We start from the raw sequence: 12,461 nt of genomic DNA on the forward strand, positions 1-12,461 counted from the left end.
TTTTTCTACAAGCGCTTGGAAACGTTGAATTCCCAAGGGTAAGACGGAGTCTTGAATCTCATACTTCAGTCCGTCTTGGAAATGATGACACATGAATGGTTCATCAATCTCTTCACGGAAAAACCTGAAATGCCTCGATAGCGATTCAAACTTAGCAGCATATTCGCCCACGGTCATGTTCCCCTGATGAAGTTTCAGAAAATCATCACCCAGTTTAGTCCTGGTACTCATCGGGAAGTATTTGTCTAAAAACTTCCTTTTGAATGATTCCCAGTTCACCTCCTCGTGAGCTGATCCCATCAATAACCTTGCACTCCTCCACCAGTACTCAGCATCCCCCAATAACATATAAGTGGCATAGTTGACCTTCACTCCCGCCTGACAGTTAATCATTTCGAAGATCTTCTCCACTTCTTGGATCCATTGATCCGCCTTCTTCGAATTCTCATCCCCCTTAAACTTGGGAGGATTGTAATGACGAAAGTCTTCAAATCCTCTTGACTCTGCAGCACGGATCTCTCTTCCCCTCTTTTCAAGATCGCGTTGAGTCTTGGCAGCAGTCTGTGCAGCAACAGAAGCAACCATGTTATTCATAGCCTCCGCCATTTGATCATCCCTATTAGCATTGGCTCTCGGAGCGTCATTCCTTCTTGGCGGCATGGTTTTTCCTATAAAACCATCATCAAGTAGAGTCTTAACACTACTTCAAATAATTCCAAAACTAGCTTCTGACCACGTTAACACGTAATAATTATAGCGGACCTGACAACTCAACCTCCTAAACCGACGCATGATCAGATAATAACTCCCCACTTATAGGTTTACCTACAATCTATAACTAAGGCTCCACAGCCCCCAAAGAAAACCAAACCAAAGCTCTGATACCACAATGTAACACCCCGATTTTCAAAGCGAAGGTGTATATTTTTTTTTCAAAAGAAATTAAACTGAAACAGAGAAATAAACAAGAAAATGCCTTTGGATAAATAATTGAGTCATTATAATTTACAAGCAGCGGAAAAGTTTCTCCAAATATAAATCCAAAGCATTTACACAACAACAAATGGTACATGGAACCCATTCAAATAAGGTGTCAAACTGACAATATTAGTATAAGTACAGTTTTCCAAATCAAAATACTCCAACCCAAAAAGTAGGACGTCTAGTCCCTATACATCAACCTAATCTGATCATCCTACCAAAGAACTATACACCTTGAGTGATCTCCACGCGCCCCGTGAGATCCTCCTAACGTAGCTCCAGTCAAGCATTCCCATCCGTAGGGTACGAACCGGTAAGATCGTCCTGGCTCTCATCTGAGGGCAAAGCCCAGATTTCCACAATAGTTGTAAAGGGTCACCAACCGAAATTAACAGATAACACATAACATTTAAGTTTTAAATGCACAAAATAACCTTTCAACTAAGCATGCACCTTAAAAGGATTTCTCATATGCTAAAAGTTCATGTAATGCTTGCCAATTAAAAATAAAATCAAAATGAAGTTCTCAAACCATCAAGTAATACATAATTAACCAAAACATTGATAAATCAATTGAGTAATCAATTATCTAACTCAAAATAAGGATTTCTACTGAGCCAATCAATTGCCAAATCGATTTGGTCAGTTTTTGCTGAGTTCCTGTGTTGCCAAATCGATTTTGTCAGTTTTGCTAAGTTCCTGTGTTAAGGCCAATCGATTTCCAAATCGATTTCTTAAAAGATTTTGAAAGACATATTTATACAATCGATTGGCAAATCGATTAGGTTAAAATAGTGAACTTCCTGCAACTCATCCAATCGATTGGGAAATCGATTTCCCTGCTTATTCTTCCAAAAATACTTAAACTAATTCAATATCATTCATACACAATTCCACATCTTAACACTTAGCAATGATAACGCAATCGCTACAACATCATGAGTTTCGAAATAGTATTGCAATCAAACATGCTATCACCAAATTCCAAAACATAACACTTAACACTTATAACACAATTACTACAACATCATGGGTTTCGAAATGGTATTGCAATCAAACATGTTATCACCAAATTCCAAAACATAACACTTAACACTTATAACACAATTACTACAACATCATGGGTTTCGAAATGGTATTGCAATCAAACATGTTATCACCAAATTCCAAAACATACACTTAACACTTATAACACAATACTACAACATCATGGGTTTCGAAATGGTATTGCAATCAAACATGTTATCACCAAATTCCAAAACATACACTTAACACTTATAACACAATACTACAACATCATGGGTTTCGAAATGGTATTGCAATCAAACATGTTATCACCAAATTCCAAAACATAACACTTAACACTTATAACACAATTACTACAACATCATGGGTTTCGAAATGGTATTGCAATCAAACATGTTATCACCAAATTCCAAAACATAACACTTAACACTTATAACACAATTACTACAACATCATGGGTTTCGAAATGGTATTGCAATCAAACATGTTATCACCAAATTCCAAAACATAACACTTAACACTTATAACACAATTACTACTATACTCGTTTAACTTAAACAATTTTCTCAAACACACATTAAGTAAACCGAGATATTAAAAGATTCCCCATTTTTAATACTCGTTTAACTCTAATGGTTTTCAAATTCCACACAAAACAAACTCAAACCTATTATCAGATCCAATCCACAACTCACACCAAAATACATCAATTCATTTCTCCACATAATCCAACGACACACACAACAAATTTCATCAATATTAATTAAGAACACGTCGAACACAAATCAACACAAAACCACCACTCAAACACAACAAGTTTCATTTACTCAAAATCATACATAAATAAGTTTAAATTCATTTTCCACGAAACATTCATCAATGTAACCAAAACCTAACTCTAAGATTTTACCCATAAAGCCTTAGATTCATTTTCCCCCAAATCAATACTCAAACCCTAACAAAATTCTTTTCCATACAACCACAGATAAGTCCCTAAATGCAAACTAGAAGTTTGGAAGGAGCTCTTACCTTCACGTTAGCTTTCCCGTTCGATTACGGTACCGCGAGTAGATCCGGTAAAATCTCTGCTCGCAACGTCACCTCCAAGTTGGTTCCCTAGCACCGTAGCATGGTAGCGAGCAACTTTCCCTTCTATCTCTTTGCGAAATGAAGCTTAGATCTAGATGAAACGGGGAGGTTTGTGTTTGACGGTTTTAAAATCTCTAACGCCGTTTTTCTTAGTTTTCGAATCAAACAAGAAGAATGAAGTTGAGTAATCTTTGTTTTCTAACCCACCAAGCCTTAGGTTTCTATTCTTGAACAAAAGGAACAAACGAAAATGAAAATGGAAGAAGGAGGGAGAATGGTCACACGACAGAGGAAGAAGAAGAAGAAGTTCTCGCGAGGGAAATGCTTTTCTTTCTGTTTTCCTTTCTTCCTTTTTCCTTCCTTTCTATTTCCTTTTCCTTTTCTTTTCCCTCCAAATATATATATATATATATATATATATATATTAATTATAACTTAACAAATATCTCAAAAAAATATCTAGATATTTATTAAATTACCATTTCACCCGTAACGCATTAAATTTTCCGTAAAGGATTCACCGCACTAAATTTAATTTATTTATCGACGAGTAATTCTAATCGGCATCAAAATATCCTTTTGATCATATAAACTCCAAAATATTATTAACTTTGAAAGCCTCCGACATGAACATATATTTTGGTTTTAGATACTATAGCCTTTTTTTTTTGAATTGCATCCCTGCAATATTAAAAAGATTTATTTTTTGTCCTTAACGTCTCTAATGAAATGCAATAATTTGTATAGTTATTTTTATAAGATACTTCCAAAAATTATAGTTAATTTTTTTTAGTTCCCTTAATTTGTATAGTTATCTAATAACTTATTGTGGAAAGGATAGTTCAAAGTGTTTGGTAAATGTTTTATTTTATTTACCATCGTGATTAGTTTGTAAGTAGAAATTGAGAAATATTAGTAATAGATATTAAATCTTTGACTTTATTCTCAATACTATTCAATATTTATTAACTCACTAATCGAATTATTTATGTAGAACAAGTGTTTAGTAAAATTAATTAATCAACTAATTTAAAAATATAAAATAACATACAAATTGATCTTTATTAATAATAAACTTATGCAAAGTAATGTTTAAAATATTTTCACTTCAATAATTTAAAATTTATTAATCTTCTATTTTATTTATTTATTATTATTAATATTGTTATTTTTCAGTTGATTTAAGTTTTATAGATAACTTATTTTCAAATATATTCAAAACACACACACACACGCACACTATAATTAAAATAAAATTAATATAATATTAACTACTATTATATTAATATAAAATAATGATTAAAATAAATCTATCATGTAATATATATTTTATTTATTTTAAGTTATAATGAACAAAACCTAAAGCGTAAAAGGAGATTTTAGTTAAAATTATAAAGATAAATTAAAAGATAAAATAATTAACTATAAATTTTTGGAAGTATCTTATAAAAATAACTATACAAATTATTGCATTTCATCAGAGACGTTAAGAACAAAATATAAATTTTTTGAATATTGCAGGAATGAAATTCAAAAAATTATTTTTCAAGGAATAAAACTGAAAACTTTATATTTAGAGGGACCAAAAACTGTTTCGCTTTGTTAATTAAAATAAATACATCCACAAAAGAAAGACATCTATCCCCTATACAACCATCTAATCTGATCATGAATAAAAAAAACTATACAACCTGAGTGATCTCCACGCGCCCCGCAAGATCCTTCTAACACAACACCGGTCAGGTGTGTCTAACTACGTGTCCATCTCTAGGGTACTACTCGGTAGGACGATCCTGGTTCTCATCTGATGGTAAAGCCCATATTTCCACAATAATTGTCAAGGTCACCAAACGAAATTAACAAATATCACTTAACATTTAAATTTTAAATGTACAAAACAACCTTTCATCTTAGCATACTCCTTGAAAGGGTTTTCATATGTCAAACATGCAATAACAAGTTGAAAAATGAAGTTTTTAACAAAACTGCACTGTCGTATTCGAATACAGCATCCTTGTATTCGAATACAGTGTTGTTTCAGAAGTCAGTGGCAAAATCAGCACAACTGTATTCGAATACAACATTCTTGTAGTCAAATATAGTTTTGTTTTCAGAAGTTAGTAGCCAAATCAGGACATCTGTATTCGAATACAACCTTCTTGTTTTCGAATATACATAAGAAAACAGCAGAAAACAGCAAAAAACAGCATAAATCAGGTTTTAAAGAGGTTTCGCAATCAATCAACACTTACATACAAATCCAAACAATCTCACTTACCAATTAGGGCACAATCACAACCACAACTGAGCATACATATACAATCATCACAATACATCAAACATGACTCACGTGCCAAGCACCCTAATGCAATGTGTATATGCCAAAATGCATGAATTTCAGAATTTCCAAACCAAAACCCTCATCGAATGGGCGTAAATCGTAATTGTACCGCCTATCACAGGCATTGTACTAATTACCAAGGTGCCACCCATCATAGGTCCGCACGATTTACTAAAGTGTTTCCTATCACAGGCCTTACACTGTTTTCTAGAGTGCAATCGCTCACAGATCAACACATTCTAGAGTGCAATCTCTCACAGATCAGCATGATGCGATAATCCCCGCAAGGATAAGATGAACCAACAAATCACATGGCATCATCTTGTGGCCCATCACGGTCATCACTATCACCATGGTACCATCGCGGTCACCATGTACTATAAAATGCATGAGCCTACTCTGACTCTTTCCACAACAATCATTAAGTAGATGCAGATATTAAAAGATTCCCAATTTTTAATACTCATTTAACACTAATGATTTTCAAATTCACACAGAGCATACTCAAACATTTATTTTCCTTTCTTCTATTTTCTTTCTTTTTCCTTTTCTTTCTTCTCACACATATATATATTACTTATATATATAAATCTTAATTAAACCAAACTAATTTCTAAATATCTAGATATTTTAGATATTTATAAAAATCATCCTTTCCACATCACCTCCCATCACTTCTTAAACCATTTTGATAAAAATATCTACTCTCGTCGCAACTCAATTGACAGATAAAATTTTCAGCAACTCGAAATAATTTTAACAAAACTGCCCGGTATTAAATTCTTCGTAACATAAATAAATTATTCTTCGAAAAAAGATTCACCGAATTTAATCTAATTTATTTATCGACGTATAATTTTAATCGGGGCATCGAAAGATATTTTTGGGCATTAAACTCACAAAATATCAATAACTTGGCTAAAAAGCCTCAGAGTTCAATACCAAAATACATAAATTAGAATTTAAAATATGAGTCTTACATTACTACCCCCCTAAAATTAGTTTTGTCCTCGAAACTATGCGTCGATAAACAACTCAGGGTGTGGTTCACTCATCTTGCTCTCCAATTCCCAAGTCGCATCTCTAGTAGTTGGGTTCCAAATCACCTTGACCAACGAAACATCCTTGTTCCTCAACCGCTTAATCTTCATGTCATCAATTCTTACAGGTGATACTTCGAATGAGAAGTTATCCTTCAATTGAATTGTGTCTGGTTCGATCACATGAGACGGATCTGCAAGGTATTTCCTTAACTGCAACACATGAAACACGTCATGGATATTAGACAGTATCGGAGGCAATGCAATTCGATAAGCAACAGGTCCAATTCATTCAAAAATCTGATATGGTCCAATGAATTTCGGAGTCAATGTCTTTGATTTCAAGGCTCTACCAACTCCATTCGTAGGCGTGACTCTTAGAAATACAAGGTCACCCTGTTCGAATTCTAGAAGTCTGCGAAGTCCGCATAACTCTTCTGACGATCTTGTGAAATCCTCATTTTCTCTTTTATCTTCTTGACCTTATCTGTAGTCTGTTGTACCATCTTCGATCCTACAATCATACTTTCACCGTCCTTATACCAACACAAAGGGGTTTGACACTTGCGCCTATATAAAGCCTCATATGGTGCCATTCCAATACTTGCGTGGAAACTATTGTTGTAGGTAAACTAAACCAACAGAAGCACATCATCCCAACTATTGCCCTCTCAGTCTGTCCGTCCGTTTATGGATGGTAAGCTGAACTCAATCTTAGTTTTGGTCCCAACACTTCATGTAATGCTCCCCAAAAGTGTGATGTGAACTTTGGGTCATGGTCTGATGCGATACTAGACAGTACTCTGTGTAATCTCACAATTTCAGCAATGTAGATCTCTGTTAGCTTATCTACCTTATAGATGCTCTTTACTGGCAAAAAAGTGTGCGGATTTAGTCAATCGATCCACTATCACCCAAATAGAATCATTCTTTCTCCTGTTTTCGGCAATCCAATTATAAAATCTATGGAAATGTTGTCCCACTTCCATTCAGGTATATCTAAAGGTTGCAACATTTCAGCAGGTCGCTGATGTTCCACCTTCGCTTTCTGACAAGTTAAATAAGTTGGTACATACTCCGCTACATGTCTCTTCATTCATGGCCACCAATAATTCTGCCTCAAATACCAATACATCTTTGTTGCTCCAGGATGAATACTTAATTTACTCTTATGAGCCTCTTCTAAAATTGTCTTCCTCGTATCTGTAACTTCTGGTACACAAATCCTACCATTACATCTCAAAATATTATCTGGTCCAATCTTATACTCAGTTGTCTTCCCTTGCATTATTAGGTTCCTCTTCTCTTGAATTAAGACGTCATCTTGAGAATTTGCAATGTCTTCAAGTAGTCCACTCGAAATTTTAATCATTCCAAATTTCGAAATTCTTGGTGCAAACTCTACATTCAAGTGTAGGTCTCTAAAAGCTTCCCACAACTCTTGTTGTCTAGCCATCACTGTTGAAGATACTAACACACTTCTTCTACTCAACACATCAGCCACTACATTGCCCTTCCCAAGGTGGTAATACAGTGTGAAATCAAAATCCTTGAGAATTTCCATACATCGTCTCTCATGCATGTTCAATCCCTTCTGATCAAACAAATATTTCAAACTTGTATGGTCACTGAACACTGTGAACTTGCATCCATACAAATACTGCCTCCAGATTTTCAATGCAAAAACTACAGCAACAAGCTCCAAGTAATGAGTAGGATAATTTATTTCATGAATCTTCAATTACCTTGAGGCGTAAGCTACAACTTTCTTGTGTTGCATCAGAACACATCCCAAACCTTGGTGAGACGCATCACAGTAAACTCCATATGGTTCTTCTGATTGCGGTAATACCAATAGTAGTGAGGTCGTCAACTTTTTCTTTAGTAACTGAAAATTTACCTCACACTTCTCCGTCCATGCGAACGGTTGATCCTTTCTAGTAAGTTGTGTCAATGGAGCTACAATCTTAGCAAAACCTTCAATATACCTCATGTAGTACCCTGCTAGTCCTATGAAACTTAAAGTAAGAGTAATAACCGCTCTAGGTTTGCACTCAACTCAACATACATGATAGAACTTGCTTCGTCATGCTTCCGTGAAGAAAGTGTCGTCTATCCCTTTTCATAGATATTTAATAACATTACGCGCTTTCGTAGTCGATAAGACTCGTCCGTTCCATTCAACATGATTTTGTTTACTATCAACAAGAGATTCAGGATGATCAGTTCCTCAATTTGTCAATAAGTACCCAACAACCATGATTGTGGCTTAGACTATCTTAACCGAACTGTAATAGTGCTCCTTTAACTTCGATACAAGCCTCTTTCGTTGATACCTAAACACCAAATACTATTCCAAATGGAATCCCTATCTTCTCAATAATTTCAGGGTGTTCACACCTCTTTGACAGTTATCAAACTTCATCTAGTCTTATCCTGAAATCTACCAGGTGAACATCTAATACTCTTCTTAAAAAGCTCTCCACTTAGATCCTTACATGAAATTGCCTATCTGTCTAACGTTAACCCATCCAAACTCATCATCTTCGAGTTACCATGAACAACATAACATCTATGTCCTTGGAACCACTTCATAAATCCCATGTCTTCATCACCTCCCATCACTTCTCAAACCATTTTGATAAAAAATATCTACTCTCGTTGCAACTCAATTGACAGATAAAGTTTTGAGCAACTCGAGATATTTTTAACAAAATTGTCCGGTATTAAATTCTTCGTAACATAAATAAATTGTTATTTGACAAAAGATTCACCACATTTAATCTAATTTATTTATCGACAAATAATTTTAATCGGGGCATCAAAACATATTTTTGGGCATTAAACTCACAAAATATCAATAACTTGGCGAAAAAGCCTCAGAGTTCAATACCAAAATACATAAATTAAAATTTAAAACTATGTGTCTTACATTTAACGACCCGAATTTCTCCCTAAAATACTTGATTTCTCTGTTTTCAGAATTTGTTATGTTGCACCGTTATTTTTCACCGTAAATCCGATTTGAGTGAAACCAACGTCAAAATGATCGGGTGAAAAGTTGCTATATTATCCACTGATTGGTTTTCTGATTTATGGTAATTTTCCTTGACCAAATTTTGAAATTTAGTTTTTAGAGTATTTTCTCATTTTTTATTTTTGACGTTTACCCATAAACTGTCGAGTTAGATCGATTGAAGGACAAAAGTTAAAAAAACAAAGATTGTTTACCCATAATATGAGATGAACGGGAGAACCATATTTCCCAATGATTCATTCGGGACTTGCTACGTACGACAGTAGCCCTTTGAGTGATAATTTGATTAAAGTAAAAAAATGGGAATTGTGAGATTAAAATATGGAATAAAAATATTTATAAGGTGTTGATTGTTTTAACTTCGTTAAATGTGTGGTATTTGATATTATTGTGATGTTTGATTTATTTTTATTAAATGTGAGATATTTGATATTATTGTGATATTGGATGTTGAATGAATTTTATGTATATGTTTGATTAGACTTGTTTATGTGATGTGATAATAAAAAGTGAATTCATTTTGATAAGTTTATGTGATTATGATGATGTATAATTAATAATAATGATGTTATAAATTTGTGATAAGCATATGTGATGATGTATGGTTGATGGTAGTGATGCTATAAATTTGTGATGAGATATGATTAATGTGTATCACAAGACCATATATTATATATAGTATTGGGTTGATTAGTAGATACATGAAGAAGCATAGGACATCACACTACATGGCAGCAAAAAGGATTTTGAGATACATCAATGAAACCATTGAGCTTGGCCTGTTGTATCCCACAAACTCGAATGAAGATGAAGCTGAACTTGTTGGTTTTACTGATGCAGATTGGTGTAGAGATAAGGATGATAGAAAGAGTACCACGAGCTATGTGTTCATGATCAATAACTCACCAATCTCATGGTGTTTGAAGAAGCAAAGTATTGAAGCCTTGTCCACATGTGAAACTGAATATGTGGTTGCATCGATGGCAACTTGCCAAGCTATATGGTTGGCTGAATTAATGACAGAATTGAGACTAAGAATTAATAAAGAAGTAAAGTTGAAGATAAACAACAAATCAAAAATTGATCTAGCAAGACATCCAAGTGTTCATGGAAGGAGCAAACACATAAAAACAAGGTTTCATTTCCTAAGAGATCAAGTGATGAAAGACAAGATAAACATCAATTGAATCACTTTGAATTAGGGGGTATGTTAAATCTAATTAAAGTCATTTATAGTTAGTTAGGGATGTTAGAATACATTTAGAAATAGTTAAGAAGGTTAGATTATGTTTTGACAGTTGCTGCTCAATTCCATTTTCTGAACATTCTATTTTCTTCTCTCTTCTTCTCGATTTCAATTCTTCTCAATTATACAACCTGTTCAAACAAAACGGTGTGATGGGGAAATAAAACGTGTTTGATTTTGGTGATAGAGGATTGAGGAAGGGTTGTATTGTTTTTTCAGGTTTTGATTTATTTATTTCTGGTTTTGTAACGAGGGACTTGGAAATGGATTAATGCAATATAATATGAGATAGAAAAGGGAGAAGTTTCTTTTTTATTGTTTCTATAATGTATGTCTATAAAAGATGTAATTTAATTAGACTATTTTAATGGTTTTTATGTTTTTATTAATTCAAATAATTAATTTACAACTTAGGTGAATAATAATTAATAACATGTAAATCAAAATTAGCATTAGCTAAATTTAGTCAAAATTAGGCCAAGGACTAAGAATAAAAACCGAATAAAATTGAAGGTCAAAATCTCTATAGAAGATATGGGATAAAATCGCTCAATTTAAAATTTTGGAAAAAAAGTACATTATAATTTAACTATTTTCCTACATGAGTCATGTTCGTGTATTTTATCCATATTTTTCCGCATCCTATTAAAATTTCTAAAAAGATTACAACTCACCATCGCCAAATTCAATTCACGAAAACTTTGCAATGAATATCTACGTTGAGGTGTTTTTCATAAGAATGTGCTACTTATATTAATATTATAAATGATATTAATTAATTTCTTTGAATTATCATCAATTAATTTTTTTATAAGTAAAAAATTTATTAAAAATGAGTACAAGAAATATTAATCAAACTCATACATCATACCAACATATACAAGTTAAATTAGCAAAAACCTAACAAATCAAGTGCGTGTTTTAACTAATAAAAGAAAATTCTAGGTTGATTCTAGTAAATTGTTGGTAAATTATTCAAGTCAAATGAAAATCAATCTCTTACATTCCGTTCATTTTGTTTTAAAATTCAAGTTTGATATGGTTAATAGAGTTTAGATGACTGATTTTAATTGGTCTTGGTGACATACCCATAATTTTTAAAAGACAATATCAGTGTGTCACCAAGAATAATTATTACAAATTTTAGGTGAATTAAAAAATATAAGTAATTTACGCATTTTGCATTGGTCAACGTACTAAGTAATAGGCGTATTTATTTTATTAAATGTAAAGTTTCTAATTAATAGGTGTATCTATTTTATTTTTTTAAACACATCCTTTATTAATATTATTAATTTATGTTGGAAAATGAAAAGTCAACTTGAAAATATTCATGTATAAAAGGTATTTTATAAACATCAACATAAAAAATTGACACCTTATACTCAATACCTACCTTTCTTAATATTCGTAGAAAAGAAAATCAAAACTTATAAATAAGGATGGAGATAGTATTATTAATATTAGTAGAAAAGAAAATGAAAATATATAATTAAGAATCGAGATAGTAATTAAAATTAAAACATAAACAAACACTAAGTTTTCACGTTTCAAAAACATGATATTTTTTATAAATAATAACAATAACTTTATAACTTATAACTTTGGAAACTAAAAAATAAAACAAGTAAAAACACTAAATATTAAACAATACAAACAATTATTAAATAGAGTAACTCATTCAAAATATATTATTGAAGT

The 12,461-nt window shown here is 32.6% G+C and overlaps 1 protein-coding gene across 1 annotated transcript; it reads left to right on the forward strand.

Moving 5' to 3' along the window:
* Positions 1-10,215: 10,215 nt before the first annotated feature.
* LOC140919778 (secreted RxLR effector protein 161-like) lies at positions 10,216-10,701 on the forward strand. Its single transcript, XM_073366417.1, has one exon. It carries the CDS (start codon positions 10,216-10,218, stop codon positions 10,699-10,701), a length of 486 nt encoding a protein of 161 aa, XP_073222518.1.
* The last annotated feature ends 1,760 nt before the right edge of the window (positions 10,702-12,461 follow it).

This window comes from Cicer arietinum, chromosome 3 (genome assembly GCF_000331145.2).
Source record: "Cicer arietinum cultivar CDC Frontier isolate Library 1 chromosome 3, Cicar.CDCFrontier_v2.0, whole genome shotgun sequence".
Taxonomy (NCBI): Eukaryota; Viridiplantae; Streptophyta; class Magnoliopsida; order Fabales; family Fabaceae; genus Cicer; species Cicer arietinum.

Coding starts and splice junctions, on each gene's coding strand:
- LOC140919778 (XM_073366417.1), top strand. CDS start 10,216: ATGAAGAAGCATAGGACATCACACTACATGGCAGCAAAAAGGATTTTG.